General features: G+C 37.2%; 1 protein-coding gene across 2 annotated transcripts in view; it reads right to left on the minus strand.

Annotated features, from left to right (window-relative positions):
- Window positions 1-22,345, minus strand: part of PRKDC (protein kinase, DNA-activated, catalytic subunit) — an 83,045-nt gene that overhangs the window by 21,318 nt on the left and 39,382 nt on the right. For both annotated transcript variants that reach the window (XM_059860279.1, XM_059860272.1), the window contains exons 44-68: window positions 21,883-21,948; window positions 21,365-21,437; window positions 20,995-21,143; window positions 19,685-19,822; window positions 19,365-19,484; window positions 18,349-18,492; window positions 17,972-18,123; window positions 17,260-17,391; window positions 16,643-16,754; window positions 15,129-15,253; window positions 14,891-15,040; window positions 14,317-14,490; window positions 13,377-13,475; window positions 12,485-12,695; window positions 11,715-11,904; window positions 11,143-11,358; window positions 9,736-9,848; window positions 8,573-8,704; window positions 7,225-7,404; window positions 3,829-4,037; window positions 3,248-3,386; window positions 2,633-2,821; window positions 1,894-2,118; window positions 1,184-1,292; window positions 379-490 (exon numbers count right to left, since the gene is read on the minus strand). In XM_059860279.1, coding sequence (XP_059716262.1) covers window positions 379-490; window positions 1,184-1,292; window positions 1,894-2,118; window positions 2,633-2,821; window positions 3,248-3,386; window positions 3,829-4,037; window positions 7,225-7,404; window positions 8,573-8,704; window positions 9,736-9,848; window positions 11,143-11,358; window positions 11,715-11,904; window positions 12,485-12,695; window positions 13,377-13,475; window positions 14,317-14,490; window positions 14,891-15,040; window positions 15,129-15,253; window positions 16,643-16,754; window positions 17,260-17,391; window positions 17,972-18,123; window positions 18,349-18,492; window positions 19,365-19,484; window positions 19,685-19,822; window positions 20,995-21,143; window positions 21,365-21,437; window positions 21,883-21,948 — 3,659 coding nt within the window. The remainder of the gene's footprint in view (window positions 1-378; window positions 491-1,183; window positions 1,293-1,893; window positions 2,119-2,632; window positions 2,822-3,247; window positions 3,387-3,828; window positions 4,038-7,224; window positions 7,405-8,572; window positions 8,705-9,735; window positions 9,849-11,142; window positions 11,359-11,714; window positions 11,905-12,484; window positions 12,696-13,376; window positions 13,476-14,316; window positions 14,491-14,890; window positions 15,041-15,128; window positions 15,254-16,642; window positions 16,755-17,259; window positions 17,392-17,971; window positions 18,124-18,348; window positions 18,493-19,364; window positions 19,485-19,684; window positions 19,823-20,994; window positions 21,144-21,364; window positions 21,438-21,882; window positions 21,949-22,345) is intronic.

Genomic DNA, 22,345 nt, shown 5'->3' on the forward strand with positions numbered 1-22,345 from the left:
TGTTTCATTGAGCTAAATGCAGCTAATCTACTCAATTACAAGTGAATATGTTTAAGGGCTGCTGAAATGGGCCAGCTTACACAGTGCATATAGTCACTGATGCAAGAAAATGACTAAACTAACAACTATGTTTCCCTATCAAAATAGAATTTATTCCCTGGCCATTTCTCAACCTCCTTTTGCTCCTCTCCACAAGTTAGTCACACAAACTCCCCAGTTATACTGAGAAAGCTACTACCACAGTTAAAAAAGGAAACAAAAAAAAGTAATACATTGGATCAAACCCCTCCCATAGAAAAACAAGCAGCATTAGAAAAAGCACTTCCTGGAACTCAACAGGCAGACAGAACCTAAGCTAACCCAAGAATGCAATTTTACCGATTTGTAATGATATCATCCCAGATGTTCATAGGATCCATTTTAGCATCTGGATATCTGCTTGTCCAAGTTCTGAGAAGTCTCTTAAGGGAAGCCTCTGAAGCTAAGTTACCTAGAAATCAGTTGAGAACATTTTAAATGCATCTGAAGCCAAACAGCATGAAAATGGGCTAAACACAATATAGCCTAACAATCAAACCAGAAAATTGCCATTAAGTAACCCACTGGCATTACTGGGCTTGCACTAAAAATGCTATTTAGTGATCATCATATCACTTTTGTTTATTGCCAAAGCACAGGGGATTCTGTAAGGACATCTGTGTCAACTGCCACTGGAGATCACCACCAGGTAGTTTCCTTTCCATATATGAACATGCTGGAACATAGTGGAACTGTTAACTAAATTTAGTATCTAATTTATGCACATAAATGTGTAATTCATGCCTATGTCAGTAGGAGCAACTTATATACCACATCCATGTTTTCACCTCTGCTAACGGGTATTTACTACCAAAAGTTACTCCAATAAAAAAGCTTAGCTTAAAACTTAAGCATCTCTTTTGAAAGTGTCAGATAAACTATTATCACCAGAGTTATGCTAACTAAACAATGCAATAGAACACAAAGTTATGTTCAATCCTATCTTATGAAACTGTAATAGGTCCTACTGTCAAGAAGACAGTATGAAGTAATTCCAGACTTATGCTTCTTCTAACAGCAGTCCAGAGATTCAAAGTTCAGGAAACCACAATTACTGAATACAAAAGGAAAACTGCTTGGGAAAAAAAACCAAAAAAAAATTTACTTCTCTTGGTCATAAAATTGATGAAATCCTGTATTTCTGTCAAAGCTTGTACAGACTGCAGTTTGGTCATTCGACTTTGATATAACAAGGAATCAATGCTGGAGTAGCTCTGAAAAGAAAGGGAGAGAATCAAAGACAGAATTTAAATCATGGTTCTTTTCAGTGCTCTACAAATTATTGGTCTGATGCTTTTGTATGTTATGCCTTAGAACCCAACCTCTTACAAGTAATTTAATAGCTGCTAATCAGAGAGTAAATCTGCTTTGGACAAGCACAGAGGCATATTCTAGCTGCAATTCCTATCCTAGGTTTGAGCAAAATCCTACAGTCTAATCAAAACTCAGTAATGGATAGAATTTGTAACTTCCCAATGCAACACTCTTTGCAAGCTGTCCTTTCTGGGGGCAGAAGGCCCCTGAAAAGATGAGCAAAATAAAATTTTTATTATCTGCACAAGCAATTACTCTGAAAAATGTCTAAAAGATAAATTCAGCAAAACAAAAGAAACTAAAACAGGAGAATGCACTCCACTTGGCTCACTCACCTCTCATCATTGCAAGCAGTGAATTTAAAAGAAGGTTTGTCACCTGACATGGAAGACTCTTAAGTGTTTCTCTTGAGAGTATTATCTAGCAGCAGTAATAGCAACAGCAGTGTCATTGTTCCAGTTTACACAAAAAAACCATACCAGAGATAGAAGACATTATTACCTGCATGAAGATCTGCATGCCATTGCTAATGTAATATTTGGCTCTGTCAAAATCATCTTGCAGGATGTACAGGAGACTGAGTTCTTGGCTGTAGTGCATTTCTATAATGGCTTTCTTCTGTTCTGTCTTCATTGCCTCATCAATAAATGTTAGCAAAGTCTGGTCATTCTCCCCACTGAGCAGTAACTTCAACTTACTGCGTATTATATAGGGTAGATACGTCTCCTACAAAGTGAGAACACAGTCTTTATTTCTAGGAATGGAATAACAGATGATCAAATTTTTTGTTATCAGTAGCAAATCAAATAAATATAAAAAACATTTTGAATTTTTTAAAGATATTTTCTCCTTTGACAAATTGCTATTTGGTAACAAATCAAAGCAGCCTTTTCCTATAGCTCAAGAAGTTGTTAGTAAATTTTACCAGTTTCAAAATCCATGCTTTGGTAACTCTTAAAATAGGAAAAAAAGTAAGCAACAAAAAAGACTTGCAAAAGGAAGCAGCAGACAATAAAGCTGGTCCTATGGGATCTGCCACAGACTTGAGGTAAAAATTAAACATCAAAATGAACAAGAAGAAGTAATTGTTTAAATGTTTAAAATATATCGGACTCTCAACTAATTTCCATAATAAAGTAACCCAAATAATGCAATTGATTTTCACCCATAATCTCAATACTGTAGGACATCCCTGCAGAGATAAAAATGGTGCAGTACCAATGAAATAAGTTCTAAAAACCTGAAAAAATGGATCATTCCATGTTTTGCTTAGGTCTGGAGGTTTTCCACTATCAATATTAACAGTAGCACAATACTCCAGAGACTTCCACATTGTCAGGTGGTCATAGCATTCCAGAGATGCAAGTTCCCAGAAGTCCTTCTCTGCTTCTGTTGGCTCTCCATCTTGCCAGTCTTCTTGGGAAAGTGCCTAGGGAATGAATTTGAAGGGAGAATGGTGCCAGATTCCAGCCAAGAACCTGTTTCAATTCTAAGTAATGAGCAACTTAACTGTAATTAATTCCCATAAAAATATCTATCCATTTACCAGAGTGACAGCAACATTAAATGCAGAAAATTCAAGCTTGGCAGTGTTTATACATAAATTAATTTCAGGTAGCTGTCTTCAGTAAACCTACATTTTTGAAGAGTGAACATTTTAAAAGAAGGTTTGAGATCTGTCTTCATTTTTACTCACTGCAACTCAAGCCACGAACACATGCAATTGGCTCTGTCAGGGATGCAGTGTGCCTATGTATTTTTACTTGTCTGCCTAGATAATTGCACTTTTTTCTAATTTGATTAGTTTTAAGTCATGAGAGACTTAGGAAACAAAAATATATTGTTGTCACTTTACCTTATCATAATATTGAGCTGCTTCAGCATAATCATTCCTTGCTTCTGCCAACAAAGCTTTCTGTGTAATTTCCTTAGTTCCAATCTTACCACTGAAAATGCCACGAAGAGCATCATAATCCCCAAGGGATCTGTATAGCCTAGTAAAGTTGAAAAGAGAAATCTTTTAAATAGCTCAGCAGAGGTATATCAATGCAAACAGAAGCTATCTAAAAAAAAAATAATTCAATTAGCAGTAACACTACCAGCTTGAAATAGTAAATTTTTAGGAAGCATTTCTTATGTAAGATCAGAAATACATACTTAACTACATAATCTTCATCTTGTAGAGTAATAGCTGAACTATGGAAACTCCTGCAGTTGAAAAGCTATGAACAAGATGTTTTTCAGCAGTCTGACAGCATTGTAAGAGTGCACAGTTTTAAAGCCTAATTGCTCTCACTGACAGTATTAACTTAGAAAAAATTAAAAGCTAATTCTAAAAGACAGAAAGACTAAAAAAGAAATCCCACAAGCCATAAAAGCAGAGCTCTTCACAGGGCAAACCTAAGTGGGAGTAAATTGTCTCAAACTAGAATTTACTTAGCAAGTTCAATCCATCGGATCACATCTGGGGGCAGCTCTGTCCTCCCACGCATCCTTTTGGACGGGGGCTCCTCTGCAGGGGACAGAGCCATCAGGGCACGCTCCAGGAGAAGGATGCCCATGGGCTGCTGCAAACTTGCAAGGCAGCTCGTGCTCACATTAGCTGAGTCCAGTTCCAGTAGCTCTCTGTGCTGGTAACTCATTTCCTGTAAAATAAAACAACAGGTGTCTGCTAGGTGTAAAAATATACAGATTTGGTATCCTTTTTCTTATAGTGCAAGCTTTAAAATGGAAATGAGCCATTAGGCCTCCAGAAGTTCCCAACACAGGGAAAACTGGAATTTTTTCCTTCTGTGCTGTTGCTCTTTGGACAGAGAACAGTACAGAGTAACCCCATATACTTTGGCTCCAAGACATGGGACAACTCTCTGGACAGAATCACAAGGAAAGTGGGGGAGAGGTAGATGGACACATTGACAGCCTGAACTTTTCCTTCTGTTTCTTGGCAGGATTTTGCCTGCTACACAGCAGCTGTGCTTCACTTAGCCTGTTCAGTGGTACATTTCTGCATAAGCCAAAGGCACGATTTACAGATTTACCAAGAAGTCTTCTCTGAGCTGGAGGCTTTCTATCCACACACTGAGCCCGTTTTAGCACATCACAGCTTCCTGTTAGACTCCTCAAGTACTGTACTCGTCTACCTCTACGTGATTTAAAGACATGACAATATTTTATTTCTCTTTATCATATTTAACATTAGTCCAACTATGGAATAATCTCTTCTTCAGGGATAAACATTCTTGTTTCGTTGAAGCTTTTTTTTTTTTAAATATTTAAATCACTATTTTAAATACAGGCAAATAAATCAAGAAGAAAAAAAATTCACAACATGGAAGAGGTGCAGTACAGCTTTCATTACAAGAAAGAGCACCACATTTTAGAATAAAAATTAAAATCAGATTCTTGCAACACAGCATTTTCAAGGATACTATGTGAAAAGAAACTACTGTTTGGAAATTGCAACAGGAGACTGAGAACAACCAAGTTATACTTCCTTGATAAATGACAACCACCACAAAAACTACAGAAAAGGAATCTGGCATAACCAAATTCATGACACAACTTGGAGAGTTGGGACTCAAAAAACCCACAGCCTCTTGTAGCTTCCTCAGTTACAGACCAGACAGATCCCAAAGAGGGGTTAGCATATATATTTCAATTACTATTAAGGCAATTTCAATTAGCTGCACACATGCCCCAGACACATTTCCTCGACTGCCAGCTTTTAGGGGTTACATCAGAAACACAGTGACAACTGCACAAAAATCTAAAACCTTAAGAACGACTTTGCTAAGGTTAGACCAAAAGCCCTTTCTCATACCACAGGAAAAAGGGTAAGAACTGTGCAAATGTAAGGGTATGTGCCAAGAATGAATATCCTCCCAAACTTACATTTTACAGACATCATCCCACATCAAAGGAGGTATTTTTCTATTTAGTGCATTTTGGTGACTATTTGATCACTTATCTTCTCAAAGCAGAGGAAATGTCCCCTGCTCCATATGCAATGAGCACTGTCTACTTGCACCATATGTTCAAAGATTAGGGAGAATGGCATCCAAGCTGGCCTGGCAGCTAAAACATTTCTAAGGCAATTATATGTTCTTCAGAAGCCAAGCATCTCTTTGGAGTCTATGTAAACTTTTGTCATGGAGTTAACTCTTTTACTATTTCAGCTGATCCTTAATCTGCCCTGAAAGTGAATCCCAGAGCTTCATAGTCAATTTTAACATTATATGTGTAGACAAAAGCAGCTCTTTTAACCCACCAAGTTACTCTCCTGATGGGACGTGAATCTGTAGAAGATTAAAAAGTCAAACAACCAGAAGGAAAGAGCAGTAAAGCAGGAAGCCTTTCTTCAGCCAGTATTTATTATGCTGTTGGTATACAGGAAAGAAAAGCTGTACTTCCAAATGGCCAAGCCACTAGGACCCACATTTCTGAGTCAAATGAAAGCCTCAACACTGCTGTGCTCTTGCTCACTCTCTCCCAGCTTGCTCTCTTGATCAATGTGAACTCAATTCCCTACTGGGAAAAAACTTGCTCTCAGTGCTTGCAGGCTGTTTGGACTTCATGATATTGTACTTTTGTTATTGATGAGGATGGCAAGGAGATGCTCTTATTGCTCTTACAAAGTCTGTCTTTTTGATGAAATTGAATTTACCTATTTCTTGAGTCTCCATTTTATGAGTATTCAGAAAAAAAAAAAGTAGCCTAATGCAACAGTGCTATTAGCAGGGTCTAGACAGAATAATTCAACACAAATAATATCATCAAGACAGAACCAACAAATGCAATGTCAAGAGGGAATATTAACAGATAGCTATTGTGAGATGCTGGCTCAAAAAATACCAAGACAGCCCAGAAAAATCCCCATAGAATTTGACCTTTTATGCAGCTGCACAGGAAAAAGTAAACAAGAAATTACATTTTTTCAGATGTGTAATTACAAGTACTAAGAAGCAAAGTTTCTCCCTGTTTACAAAGTTAGTTCAAACTAGATGGTTCTCTTGTATTTGGAAGGATACCTACAGTCACAGAGTATTTAAATTTCCATAACAAAAAAGAAACCATTAGCTGCCACTGAAAAAAAGATTCCTTTGAGAGCCAGGAATCACATCAATACTGTTGATAAGAATCATTAAATACAGCGACAGAGGGTATTTAACAGGTGCTGGAACAAGGTTTTTTAATCTCCCTGAAAACTGGGTTAAAAGACTGGGTTAAAATTCACAATCTATTCCAGGTCAGTATATTCTCACAACAGAAAGGCTCGTGTTTCCTCTCCACTGAAACAACTGTGGTGCACCCTTTCACCCTCTGGTGAGCCCTTCCTTCATTACTGAAAATCCCCAGACAACTACTTCAGGGGACTAATTTGAAAAAAATAAACAAGAGAGACTAACAACAAACGGTCTGACAGCTACTGATATCCTCAAGACAACAAAGAATTCCTCAGTAAGCACTTCCCAGAAACAGGAAGATAAGCACAACACCCACATAACCCTTTCAATTGTTCTCAATTCCCACTTCAATTGAAACAGCTTTCATTTGCAATCAAACCTCTTCTTGTTACTGATGCAATTAAAACATTAAAAGGTGACTCAAACTCTAGAGATCAGAAATGTAGAAACCTTGAAAAATCAGTTCAGAGGTATGAACTACCTTGTTCACCTTAAGTGTCACTTGAAATACCCATTTGGTTAACAATTCTCCTTTCATCTCTGTCTAAACTTCAGTGACAGTATTTGACCTTCACTACCACTGGGTTTATCACACATTCAGACAGAGACATTGTATCCAGTCACTTCCATGCCATATATCAGGATTTACCTGGATGCACGCAATAAAGGGTGGGAAGTATGACAGGCTCATACTGAGGAAATTATTGAAGTCCTTCAGCAGCTTCTGGACAATGGCGTTTTTCTCAGAAGGGTTTTTAGATTTTTTTACCTCATGGAAAATTCCACTAAACAAACTGCTGAAAAGTTGCTTGGCAAATGTTGGATCTTTCTGTGAATTACAATAAAAAACAGTAAGGTCACTGAATTTTGCTGTGACACAACAGGCTATTAAATAAAATTAAAAGCTATGACCCACCCTGTACCTAATCCCTAGACACTCTTTGGGAGTGGACTATTTAGACTGGCATGCATCTCACCTGTGCTGGAAAATACTGTACTACCCATTCAAACAACATTTTAATTCTTCTACTTAAAAAGACTCCAAGGCAATGCAGTTTTTCAGGCTGGAGTGTCAGTGGAGAGGGTGGAATTTGCAATTTTCACATACTCACAACTCCCATTACAAGAACCAGGCACAAAAAACCATGGTAGGGATACCTCAGTCCATGAAGTGAGTTTTAGGAAAAAAAGAAGACGTTAATGTGTGAGGAGACCTGGTCCTAAAAATGGAGGCAGCTAACAGAGAGATAGACTGTCTGTACAGACAGAGTTTCATCTGAGATTTAAAGGCATTTTTTTCAATCCAGAAACACATTTATGTGTGTAACATAATCCGATGCATCTTGGTCTATCATGGGTCTGGAATTTGGACTAACTCTTTATCTAACACTCCACTGAGTGTGCTACTTCCATCCCTTACAGAGAGATAAGGGACTATCAAAAGTAATGAAATACAAAGGTAATCAGGAAGATTGTGACTTCCCAAAGGCTGTAAAATGGGATTCAGTCTACTGTTCAGTTCAGTCTATAGTTTCTACCACTCTCATGTAGGAAAAGGAATATTAGATCAGCTTTACTGAGCAGTCTGGGTCCAGTCTTGGTCACACTAAGTTCACTTGTGCTTTTACAAGTCTATTACAGATATACAATAGAAGAGAAATGGCTGTTTTGTTACTGAACAGTGAGATGTCCTTTGCAATAATGTCTGCAGAGATTACCATCTGTTTCTCAAGCAGAGAAAGCTGCAGGAAATGGACAACAGCTGATGTATCCAGTCCTCAACTGCTCAGGTGAGGCAAGCAACAAAGCCTCTCCTCTGAACACTGCACCAGCACAGCAGCAGGAGAAACACTCCCTCAAAACAGAGTCTTTAAATGTGTATCACAGTGGTTGACTGCAAAACTACAAATCAATTTTCAAAGTGGTTGCCCAGCTACATGACACTTTCTGTACAGCACCAGAAAACTTCACAAGTGACCTCTGAAAAGCAGACAGACCTGGGCAAGGCCCTGCAGAGGGGCAATGAGACTGCAGTATTCAATCTGGATGTCAGGAAGGTCTCCCACTCGGTAACTTCTGTACAAAGTAACCTGGGCATCATACTTCATCTTCAGCTCAGATTTTATCTCCTGAAATGCATTAATCATGTAAAAGAATAGTTAGGAAATTGCCTCAAGCTGCGCCAGGAGAGGTTTAAAGTAGATACTATGAAAAATTTTTCACTGAAGGAGTGGTCAGGCCTTGGAACAAGCCTCCCATAGAAGTGGAGGAAACACCATCACTGGAAGTGTTTAAAAGACAGGGGATTTCATTGGTTGTATTTTGGACTGCCATACAGAATGCATGGACAGGCTCTCTCTTGTAGGGTGGGTGGAAATGGTAGCTTTAGCCTGCAAGTAAACATAAATGGGCTAAAATAGGTGCTTGTGTGGTTCTTCCAGACATAACTTCTGTTTACACAGTTGTCTGCATCTGCAGAGTATTACAGGAGTGTCTCAAACTGGTAGCTCTCAATCCTGTATTCCTGCTCTTGGGACTAAATGCTAGCATTTTTTGACGATAACGTGTGCTATTTTTAGTAAAAGGAACCTCTGAAAAACTGCTACAGAGCTTAAAAACACTTAAATTTATTGCAAGTACATAACACAACAAGAAAACCCACAAAGTAATACGTTTCTGGCCTTGAGAAACACTCAGCAAATGATTATTACTGACATTCCTTCAGGTTAAAAGTTCAAACCAGTTCTAGGTAGTCGATCAGCTGTACCACATTTTTGAGTTCACCTTCAGACACTGGATAATGTTCTCCAACAATTTCTGCAGTGTATTGTAGCTCTAAGGCTCCTAGTTTCCAGAATGACAACTGTAAAGGGCTTCCCAATAACTGTTAGGGACTCCCATCACATAAAATCATTTAATGCATTTTAAGTGGTAGACTGCAAGTGTTATCCTCCAGCTCTTTTCTCACCCATGCTAAGTAACATCATTTAGCTTTAGGGCCATAAATAGCATCATTTCCAAATTAAACCTTCTAAAGCTCTTAAAGTAGCAACCAGTACCTTACACCTACCATTTGTTCCCAAAGTTACTACAAGAGATGAAGTACAAGACTGCAAATGCATTAAGACTTGAAGTTTTAAACCCATTTGGATTGACTAACCTTTTCTCTTTTCTGTTCAGCCAGACTTTTTCTGGCATAAATCAGACTGAGTTTGTCTTGGTCCTTCAAGAAACGTCTCCGCAGTCTTAGAATTTCTGCTCGTTCGTCTATACCTAAGGAACATATGATCATGTCCACAGCTTTTCCTTTCAGATTTAAGGCAAAAGCATCATATAAAAACAAACATCATCTTTGTATTTACTAGCAAGTAAATACAAGGCCTTTCAACAAGCTAGCCAATGATAAAAAATTAAGTTGCTCTTAGGAGAAGAGATATTAAGCATTTATATAGAGACTTTAGGTGCATGGATGAGGTATAAAGATCAAACTATTGTACAGGGAAAGACCCTAAAACTCATGAACAAATATGCCCCATATGCCAGATTTATTTTAAGCTCTCAAAGGCATATATGGCATTTGCACTATATTCCAGAAAGTATATAACTCCCTGAATATAGGGGTGCTAAAGGATATTAAAATATTGTGTAGTAAGAATATTGTACTGTATTTTTTAAGGTACTATTACAGAACTGCCACTGGATCAACTCCTGCTCAGGACAGCCATGGGGAAAGGCCACTTAACTGACTGTCAGCTCAGTCCACTTCCTAGAAAAGAAGAGTGAGCAAACAAAAACATACCACTGTAACTGGTATTCTCCAGGGAAGAAGACCAGGGACAAACTAGAAGGCAGACTAACCTCTCTACAGAAAGGTAGTCTGCATTCTCTCTCTAGAATGCAGACTACCTTTCTGTAGTTCTGCATGAACTGCAGTCTATTAGTCATAACTGCCCTGAAACACCTCTCACGTACTGAAAAGGTTGATCTTTATAGCTCTGTGCATGAACTCCTAATGTCATCCTTTTGGTTAAAATTTTAATGGCAATGTAGACAAGGGTTAAAGAGGGAGAAGGATCCTAAGTCACTTCAGAGCAGTACTGATATTTTTAACTTATTTACTGGGGGGAAGAAGGAGCATTCTCAGAAAAACGACTTCTAATGACAGATTGTAAAATGTTGGAGATCATGTCAGCACAGCTGAAATGGTTTAGAAAATATGTTTAAAGAGATCTCTTTAAAGAGTTAAATTTAAAACAGAAGGGTCAGAACTGTCTAATATTCATGCTGTGATCCTCTTAAGGAGAGGTAGGAACGCAGAGATTACACTGACTGGTTTCTCATCCAGCCAGTTCTTTCAATGAGCAACATGTAATTTTACAATTCCTAGCACAGTCCTAGCTTTTTGTCACACGTTATTTATCATCATACACTCCCGGAAACAAAATCTCTCAAGGCGAACCTCAGCTGGGCTGTCTCAAAGACAATGGACTGCCAGCCAAATAACTGACAAGGATGGTTTATAAAAGTGTACTAATTGCATGGAAATTGCACAGTAAGGCTTACAGACCTTTAGTTTTGCTGTCCACTTCATCTCCAGGCAAACCCAACCTTTTTTTCCCGAAATCTGGCCCCACTGGTTTAAAGGCTGTTTGTTTAAATTTTTCACTCCTTTTGCTAACCAACAGCATGGATGAAGACAAGGATTCAGAAGATGAAGGAACTGCATATTCTGCCAATGTGTCAATGCTACTTCCAGTTAGCCAATTAAAAGAACTTCTACCACCTGTAAAAACAAATTTCCAAAAAGCTCTAACATACTCAGATATAAATAAAGTGAAAACATCTCTGGGGCAGGTATTTTTTCTCTCCCAAAAATATAATTTCCTAGTGTTTCAAGGCAGAACAGATTTCAAGCTGCTAGGTAAGACAGTGGTTTTTTTTACATTAGGCAGAACATAAAATATGTATGAGACTAATAAAAATGTGATTTTTTTCCTCATACCACACAAAAAAAAAGTCCTGGAAAACAAAATACTAAACATATTTACACTTTTACATTAAAAAATCATATGCAACAGAAACGACATCACTCCTACAGCAAAAAAAAGAACATTTCAGAAAACACTGGTCTGGACTTACTGCCATGCTGTGTAGGTGTAAATTCATATTGCCTTTGGGTAACCCTCACTTGCCCACGGACTGACCCAGAAGGAGAAAGGGATCTTTCCTGTGACAAATTCCTGTGGGTACTTGGAGAAGCCTGAGTCTCCACAAACATTGGCGTGAGCACAGTGCTTCGGTAACGCCAGCTGGAGTCAACTACAAACTCCTATGAGCAAAGAAAGATTTTAAGTAGAACAATAAAGATGGAGGCTTTCTGCATTTCTTCATTGAGTAGGATGGCAGAAATTACAGCCCAAAAATCAAAACACCCTCCCATAGGGTATAGGGGCAAAACTTGACTATATATAAAAGTAACCCAAACAAACCACAAACATGTAGAAGTTCTCCACAGCTCAGTAAAAAAAGCTCATTAATTTAGACTGGTCAGCTGAGGACTGATTTACAGCTCTTGCAGCAGTATTCCTGTTTCTTGACAGTATTTCTCCAGCTGATGGTGCTTCTCTCCGCTATCCTCTTTTTTAGCATTTCACTACTCTGCAAATCAGCTATTCCTGCTATATTATTTTAATCAAATATACATTTTTTAAAATAAAGTACAATTATTGCCCCCACAAAATCATTAAACTGATATCAGGCACAACTCATAACTGCTGCACCTGTTAACTTTGGAGCACAAAGCACTTTGAAAAATCTCCTTCATCATGCCATTCTTCTCTAAGTCATAACTACATTAAAGAGCAGAATTTGTCACATAGTTGTGAACAGGACAACACACAACAATTCACCTGAAATTTGCATTCAGACAGTGGATGCTCAAATATTTTTCTGGAATAATCCGGGCTCTTGCTAGTCATTTCAAGCAGAAAATTTGTGATTAGACTCAAGTAATGCGTTTCAATCTTGGTGGAATAGAAAGAACTTAACAATGACAGCATGCGGTCAAGAGTATTTGTGGGCAGCCTTGTCTCATGGCTCCAAAAATTTCTAACAATTAACCTGTAAAGGCAGAGAATAAAGTTATTTGTTATTTTCAAAGAGAACCACCCCCTGCCACCAACTTCTAAAAAAGCCAAGTTAAAAAGAAAAAAAAATCCCAACCCACCAGCAAAAAACACCAAAACAATAACCTGTTAAGACCTTAAACTAACACTTTCATGCCATTAACCTTCCATTGAATTACACTGAATTCCTCATTCATCTACCATGTTCTGTGCCTCATATAAAAGATTAACTCTGAAAAAATTATTTCTGTCAAGTTTTTTCCTTTTGAGAAGTGCTATGGATGGAGAAGCACTAAGATATCCTCTTTCATCTTTCATCAAAAGAATTTGTAAAAATCCAACATTTAATCTACTGTTGTGTGCTTGTGTATAGCAGGGTCCTCCTTGTTCAAAAACTCTAGAACATTAATGCAGAATTAAGTTTAACATAATGAAACAACCTCACCACAGCTTAGAAATTCATTCAAATGCTTCACTTAAACTTGGTGTAACACCATGGGACAAAATTTTATAAATTAACTTGTTGGAAGAAAAGGAAATGGTATTATCTCAGTGTTACTCTTTTACATTGAAATACTTAAAAAAATCTCTAAGGATCAACTCTTTTGCTATAAACAAAGTAAGAGAAATTGAGGTATTTTTATTTCAGACAGTTATCACAACACTTTTTACTCACTGCAATTCAGCATTTTCATCAATCAGTCCTTGAAGCAGCACTTCTTTTGCCACTTTGAGTATCTCCCGAGAATCATCATCTGCTTGACTTTCTGGATCACTGATGGTAGGAGAAAAATATCTCTTAATGACTTCTCTCAAATAATCCATAGCAAAATAAGAGGATGAGGATGGTGGGACAAAAAGGAGGAATATGCCCTCTGATAAAAATCTCAACTTGGCATAACAACATAACAGGAGTTCTTTCTTGCCAAAAATGCCATATATCTCCACTACTAATAAAATAAATTATCTAATAAGCTAATTAATATGTTAGGTATTTATTATGAAGTTTTACAAGGTTGACTCTGAAAAAGACAGGCAGAGAATGCTTTTCACAAGTGATGCTGAAGTAAAGATTGACTGTACTTTTTCTTTGCAAAAAATGTTCAAAGAGTTATATTGGGAGAAAACACATAAAACCCAAATAAGTCAGACAATTCAACAGCAACCCACTTGTCAAACTGAGTATGTGCCTGTTCCCTATTTTAGGGAGTCAAACAGAAAGACCATTTAAGATCTACCAGATCTAAGTGATCCAGATCATGCCCATGTGCCCTAATCTCATTTCTAGCTAAAAGCAAATTTCTTTAATGCATAATTTTCACTAGTTACAAATTCCAGCAACAAGAAAAAAAGCTGGAGCATCAAAGTTAAGACCTCTTATGCCATCCTGCTGTGGTGATGCAAAATCCTAGTTCTGGTCCAAGTATTTGTCCTTTACTGGAAGTGATAAAATTGTCACTAAAGGCCAGAGTCAGTTAGGCAAATCACAGACTCTATTCTTCTGACAATTGGAAAAAATCCCTCACTGAGGGACAAGAAGTTGGAAGACCATTATAAACACTTTCACTCTGCCTGTGACAAACCACTGAAAGACAACATCTGCAGTGAACACATACCTGTAATTATCATAAATCCACATCAGGATATCATACATGCGCTGTCGACATATTACAGAAGGGTGAGAAATGAACCCTGTCACTCCAGGCAGAAGCTCTTTAAGTTCTAGTGGTTTCAATTTAGACAGCATCTTGTGCACTATATCCAAACAAACTCTTTGTCTTTCATCATCCCTAAAAGAAGAGGGGGGAAAAAAAAGCCCAGTTACATTGCTTTTGTCATCACTACTACACAGAGAACCAGAAGATCAGTTTATGTTTAACAATATTTGGTTTTGCATAAAAGGTTTTAGGTAAATACTTTTGCACTCAGTCTAAGAGTAAGAATATAAATAAACTAATACAAACTACAGAAAATGACATCACACTGGTGTTTCACCCTAAGGCTATTTTAGAGGTGTTTGTTTGTTTATCACAATGAGCTAACCATATTACCTCCCACATTACATTAGCTCAAATTTGGAGAACAATGACCAAAAGAGAAGGTGAATTATAAATGCTTCTGAATGTAAAAATGTTGTGGGCAGCATTATCAAGAAACGTGAACTACCATCATAATCTCATGACTACTTACCTATGATTCATGATCTGGATAAAGTCTTTACTCTTTAACTGCAAGTGGAGATCAGGAACTTCTTCAGCCCGGCACATTATTACTTCCAGACAATAGGTTTTCATCACACCATGAAGTTTGGGTATCAGAAAGAATACTGCATTCATAAACCTTAACCAGAAGCCCACAAAGAAAAGCAAGTTATTCTCTATTATTCCTCTAGATTTACAGTCAACATACCACATAAGTCATGACATACCTGTCAGCAAGAGGTGGAAAATTCTTAACAACTTTATTCAAGCATTGAATAAACTTATCATGTTGCGTGTTCTGATGATGCTTTAATTGTTTTATAACACAATCATAAACTGGATCTTCAAGTATCTGAAAATGAGAAAGACAGTAAGACCAGGATACCCATGAAAATCATAACCACCTTAATGAAGCATGGTTTTAGGGCTATACTGTTTGATTCTCGTGCATTTCACTAGGCAAGAGCCAGGCAACTCATTTCAACCTTTATGGTGCTTCATAGGTCCTGTACAGCTCTGCCTGACTAAAACACATGACTACTACTTAAAAAGCATATTTGTGAGCTTCCTTTCATTGGTTTGGAACACCTTAATTGTGTAGTACAAATTGCTTAGAGTGCTTATATAAATAATAAACAGCTTCTCATTCAGTATAGAAGATTTCCAACTAATGAATGTAAAAAAAATCAGACATTTTGAGTAAAAAGGTGAAAAACAACCAGCAACCTGTAACTAACATCAAAGGAATAAGCCTTGTTCAGGATAAAATTTACACCATCTTTGCTCATTGATTCAAAATACTGCTTATAATGGAACTTGAAAGACTGAGAAAGACTTAATGAAGCTTTATGAAATATGCTCTACTAATTGTGAAAGAACAACCAGAATGCAATTAAGTGGGGAAAGAAGCAAGGATAATAAGGAAAGAAGGAAGAATAACCTAAAAAGTCAGGCTAATACTCCACTTAGCCAACAACTTGGTATTTTTGTCTCTAATAGCAGTTATGGAATTATATTTATGGGGAACACATGACCCTGGCTGCATTTTGTCCTCTTTTTCTCTTACACAACCCAACAAACGTTTGTCATTAGATTAAGGATCTTTGAGTGTACATTGCTGTCTACTGTATTTAGAACCTGTCCACGACAATTTTTGTGCATGAATTTACCTAATTTCCTTTTGAACCTGCTGATCTGCTTACCCCTAGCACCTCTTCTGGCACCAAACTCCAGAAGTTCCCGAACTATTGTGCAGAGAATTAATTCTAGCATAAGTCTCAAATTGACTTCTGTGATCACCAAGCACAATCCCTCATTTCTAGCACTCTAGGATTTGGTGAGTAACAGTTCTGCATTCACCTCATTCACTACCTATAAAGTAACTGGTCTCAGATGCACTTATTCCAAGGGTAGTTCCAAACATCCCAACCTGCTTTTCTTTTCCTGTTAAAAACCCCCAACTTTAAAACATACTGTGCTAGTGCTGCTGGCTGGCAAAAGCTGAACAAAGCCTCAGAAAGAGATCACTGTCAGCTTCAAATGAGCCAGGCAAAAACTCTGCACTTAGTCTGCCCTCAAATTCTTTTCCTGTTGAGTTAGTAGTTTGAATTTTTAATTATTCTGTTGGATAAAGACTGCTGAGTTTTAAATACATTAATTTGGATCTGAATTGAGTAGTCATATAAAAGATTAACATAAAATTAGGACAGGAAAGGTCAAACACAAAATACAGTTCACTTACATTTTCTCTCTCAGCTATGTATTGAAGAGCAAGTCCCAAAACTTCTGCTGCAGCTGCATAAACTTCTCTATACTTTAGTAAGCCCATGTTGCTGGTCAAAGCTTGAAAGTACCTAGCACAAAAGACAGACCTGCTGTAAGCCACTACTCAAGCATACAAATTTAAACTGAAGCAAAAAATTCATATGAGCTGCCCAGAGTCACAGTGACTTCTTTCAGAAGAGCTGAATACAGTACAACATGCATTTACCACTTGCAGTGTCTCACATCTCAGTTTTAGGAATTCCTGACTCTATGAACTTCCACAAAACTGCAACCTGGCACCCACTGTAAAAAAATGTACAACCTTCTAGATACTTTCCAAAATAAATGTGGTCTGCAACTAGTAGATAGGAAAGCATTATTTTGTATCTATCTACCTATTTATCTATCTATCTATCTATCTATCTATCCATCTCTCTCTCTCTCTATATATATATATATCTGGCAAACATTATTTGCCAGATGATAGCAAAGGATTCCGAAGAACAAGCTTCCACACCTCTGTTGACAAATAAAACTTGCTCTCTTTGGCTTAAGATTTTTCAAGACCATTCACAAAAAAACTGCATTTCTCACCTGACACGATCTATTTCACACTTTGGGTCAAAGGGTGGCAAATTGTTAGCAAGAACAATTCCCAGCAGCTGAATTCCCACTGTATTATCCTTTGTATCAGGGTCTCCACTAGAAAACTTTTGAAATATTAAACTGTTGGATAAAAACACAAAAGCAATATATACACGAAAAGCATGATATACATGAAAACCCCAAGACAGACACACCGTAAATCACTCACTGTCTTTGTATAGAGGGATGTATATGCACACATACAGCCCATCAAAAGGATATTGTCAGAAAGCAGTATATACTTGGCTTCAAAGAAAAAGTCTTTGTAAAGAAACCCACAACAAAACAACTGAAAAGAGATAGTAAGCCCACACAAATGCTTGACACGTTCACAAGCATGGCAGATAGCACCAGTCTTAAAAAGATTGCACCAATACTCAGTGATAACATTCAAAACTTCAAATAAAAATGTCTTGCAGAGATTACTCCTGCTTAAGTTGCTGCTGCTATAATCCTTTACATGTTTTCCCATCTCTCTCTCTCTTAGTTGTTTTTCAAATTATTTATAATCTTTAGAGAGTTTGGTTCTGCTGTTAACTGTAGGGACAAAAAGTTTACTATTGCCTCTGAATTTACCTAATTTACCTTCCCATGTCCTTTGATACCCTTCACTTATATTTTTGAAATACTGATGAAGGAAAGCAATTATCCAAATGTTTACCTGTAAGGTATGGAGAGACAGTTCTTCCAACACTCTATAACTGTCTTTATGATTTCCAGATTGTGCCTGAACACAGCTCTTTTTGGGTGAAATGCATTCTTCATCAAGAATTCAAGCAATCTGTTAGCCAAAATCTCATCCTTAATATTCCCCTACAAAAACCAGGACCAAAAATAAACATAGTGACTCTGAGAAGACATATACTGTTTTATGAAAGCAAGTAAGTAAACAATTCATGTTTGAATTAATATGCAAAAGAATCGTAAAATGTAAAAGTGGGCTGATGTATAAAATTATTTAAGAGCATAAAAACAAACTCAGTCATTCTTTACCAAACAGTCACAATAACAATAAAAATGAATTTCATAGTTCCTTACTTCGGGAGTGGCTACACTTGTCCAGGAAAGGATTGTAACTACTATTTCCACTACCATGTAATGAATCCCTTCCCCTCCATTATTTCCAGAAACAACAAGCTGCAGCAATGGACCGAGCCAGTGCTTCGCGTAAGGCCGGAATACCTACGGAGAATCAAAGTACAAATTACCCAACTATTTAGCAACCTGTTGTTCAATGAACATTAGTGGTAAGACTGCTAAACCAATCTCTTTAGGACTTTGCTCAAACCCTGAGGGAACAACCACAGACATTTTAAAATAGAAGTATACATAACTGCATTTCTCACTTTTGCTTAGAAACCTTTAACCACAGAAAGTGAATTATCTCACTAGAGCACAGACAGCATGGCTCTCCCTTAGAATATCTGTCTGTAAAGGATGTGAAAGACTATGTCATTCATCTACCCTTCCATTTCAGACAGCTTTACTAAGAAAGTAGCATTAAACGGATATAAAGGTTATTGAATTAATCCTGAAATTCAGCATTTTTGGATTTGGAATATTCCAGACAGAACCATTATACTTTAAAATCATTGTATCAAGTAGGTAGAGAATGTTTTACACAAGAATGAGAGTTAGAAAACGTTGCTTCTCAAGCAAACACGTTATGCTATCTTAGTATCCCTCTGCAACAAGAACACCATTTAGTTCAAAGTGTTTCTATAAGATTCATCTGTGCCCACTAATAAAACATTGTATTTGCTCCTGTGAAGATGGAAAATATAATCAACCCCAAATCTTTCCTAGTATCAATGAATACACTACTTGTGTTTCCAGAAGAGACACACTGTGGACACCCTCTACTTATAGAATATGGGAGAAAAAGTATTAACAATGCATTGAAAATACCTGCACTGGCTGGACTTTTGGGCCATAAATGCACTCCCTTTTATCACAGCAAACTACTCAATTTTAATGCCCCAAAGGTCTCAGTTGATGAAATATTTTACCCTGCAAGAGTTTCACATTTGATGTTATGAATAAAGATTACTCACATCCTCAGTATTAACAATAAGTTTTGCTATGAAGAGGCGAATATTTAATGGTACTGATGGGTTTCCTAATTTGCCATGAAGAAATTTCATCCAAAGAGGAAGATCTGCTGGAACTGTCCCCTGAAATTCAGAAGAGATGAACAAAAATCAAATCACTTCTTGCACCCAACAGGCTTACCAACACAAAAAGCCCCGAGCTCAAGCCACACAGGTTTCTCTATAATATAGCCAAGAAAATAAATAAATGTAGGGATTCAATCATGACTCTCTTTTCTTGGTAGCATTAATAGAAAAATGCCAACTTTTTAGTTAATACTGGCCTCCTCCACTTTGGGTGTGATCTGGTTCCTCTCCATATGTTTAATCAGAGAGGTCATAGAAGCCATACATTCATGTTGGTTGAATTCATCCATTTCCAGTTCCATCTCATCGTTTAAAACCTTGTATTCCGTGGGCTCCTGAAAAAAAAAAAAAGGTGTTACTATGGTTAATAACAACACTGTGTTTTCTTTTAAATCCCAATCACGCCATGAGTCATTCTGATCTTATCTGTGCTTAGATTTGACTACACACTCAGTGTGTGCAACTGGGATTACATCAAATGTGTTGTTCAAACAGACACCTCCCAAATGCATGCACCAGATCTGCACATTCTTTACTTTTTGTGCCAGCTGATGCCAACTTTATGTTACTCTGAATTTACTACCTAGGACAGGCGTGACAAATGCTGAAAGCAAGAGGAGTTAAGCTGAACCTCAAAGAAATTATCTCATTTCATAGCTCAAAGAATATATGAACACCTCTGTTTTTATGGATGCGTTGTTTCACACTGACCAGCATCTGCAGCAGGTCTCTTTTGCTACACAGAGAAAATCACAAAAGAAAATTGCTTAGGTAAAATTACAACACTACTAGGCAAACTAGAAGTGTATACTTCTTACTATCTTGCTTAACTTCCCTACAGCTAAAACACCCCCTTGCTCCAAAACATGGAAACAGTTATCTTCACCAATGTTGACAGTTATTTTAACAGATTGTCTTCAGTGTCTATGATACTTTTACAAACTTTCTACTTCATAGCAAATACCTACTCTATCAGCATTACTGCTGGTGAGACATATTTTGGTGGCAGAAGGAACACAACCACAAGTCTTTGCTGAAAGAACAGCATTTAATATCTCCCAACAACAGTTAAATACAAGGTGCCACAACAACAGAAAAAGAAGTGTTTGATTATTTATTCAACCCAATTGATACAGCCAGTTCTGTCACAGACCAAACAAAAGGAAACTGAGGAAACCAGATGCCTAACAGCAAAACATAACCATCAGAGGATGTGCCTGAGTGCAGTACAAACCATCTTCTTACAACTCAGGCTGGACTTCACTCACACTACTCAGCTTTAGAGATCCAACAGGGCATTTTCTTCAGCTGTAGACAGTGGAGAGAGGAAAAAAGAAAAGCGACAGAAAACAGCTCAAGACCCCTCCCTCATCTTCTGGAGGAACCCATTCTCAGTGAGGTAGAACAAATACAGAAGACTATAAATTTCTCTTTCTCAACCCCAATAAATGTATACAATTCCTCAAAAGCATAAAACTTTCTCACAGTACATAAGTCACTAAATTACCTTTCTCCTGAAACGAGCGCTGCTAGCTGTAACGTCTTGGGAGCTGTAAGAAAAACCTTGGACTCCAGTAGAAAAATCAAACTGACTCATTTCCTCACTCAAACTGCTATCCATCATGTATGATGAAGAAGCTAAATACTTGGGTTCATCTAGACAGAAAAGAAGAAGTCCATTAATCAAGGTAATTACAAGAAACAAGCCTTTACTGCCCACTAAAACTTGAGGGTAGATGGGAATTGACTGTCAGATGAAATACATTGAACATTTTTATTTGTTCCTGCTACTGTAGAAGCCAGTGAAGAACACATCAAGAAACACTATATGGCAGGTAAGAAAGCATTTTTTTCATCACCATAAATGACTTTCATACCCTGGCTGCTATTCCCTGCATCCCTGGCCTCCTTCCTAATAGCAATGTACCGCTTCTTCCTTTCCAGAGGCACCTAAACAGTAAGAAATAAAGTTCAAATTACTTAATTTTTTAAAAATAGTTAATTATTTTTTTAAAATTACCAATTATTTACACTTTTCATTTACAGAGATACCAAAAAATTATTAAAACCATTTGACATGAATGGAAATTCATGTTGTAAATGATTATTATAAATGCTACAGAGAAATAACTGAATTTTTTATTCCAACAGCCATTCACTATCAAAGTAAGTACCCTAAGAAGTAGGTTAAAAGTTATGCGCATTACAGGTCTGTTCTACATTTCAGGTCTGAATTTCTCTCAGAAAAACATTTTAAATAATTAGAGGAGTACTTAATTTTTTGTATTCTCTTTCTCCATGTGTGAGAATTAACCTGGTCTTCAGTAACTACTACACTGTTAAAGTCATCCCCTTTTCTTAGTTAGAAACACTAAAGGCCAGAAATTTCACTCACCTCAATTTCAACAGGAAATGTATACTCACGCTTCAGGTCTATCAAATTTTCAAAAATCAGCAAGTTCTGCAAACCAAAGCATGTTTTGAAATAGCAAAATTATAATGCTGCACACAATAACAATTGCTTTGAATGTATTTTATTTCTCCTTTAAAAAAATTCAACAGGTCATTGTACAACACAGAAAGTGTGGCATGTTTTCTCTTCTACATCAGTACTCTAAAAATTTTTTTGCTACTTAATTACTTAAGAATTCACAGCACAGAATGTGCTCTGTAAAAAGGTTTCTCTTATTCAAGTATATTCCAAGCACCAGAGAAGTTAAACAATAGGAGCTTTTTCTTCCTATTTTAGAAAACTGATTGGGAGTGGAAGGAAAGCAGCAACACTTCTTCACCCATTCCCAAACAGCTGGTAAAACTTTCATCAGCTACCACTCCTTCTATTGCCTCACTGGGTAGTT

The sequence above is a fragment of the Haemorhous mexicanus genome, chromosome 1, assembly GCF_027477595.1.
Source record: "Haemorhous mexicanus isolate bHaeMex1 chromosome 1, bHaeMex1.pri, whole genome shotgun sequence".
Classification (NCBI taxonomy): Eukaryota; Metazoa; Chordata; class Aves; order Passeriformes; family Fringillidae; genus Haemorhous; species Haemorhous mexicanus.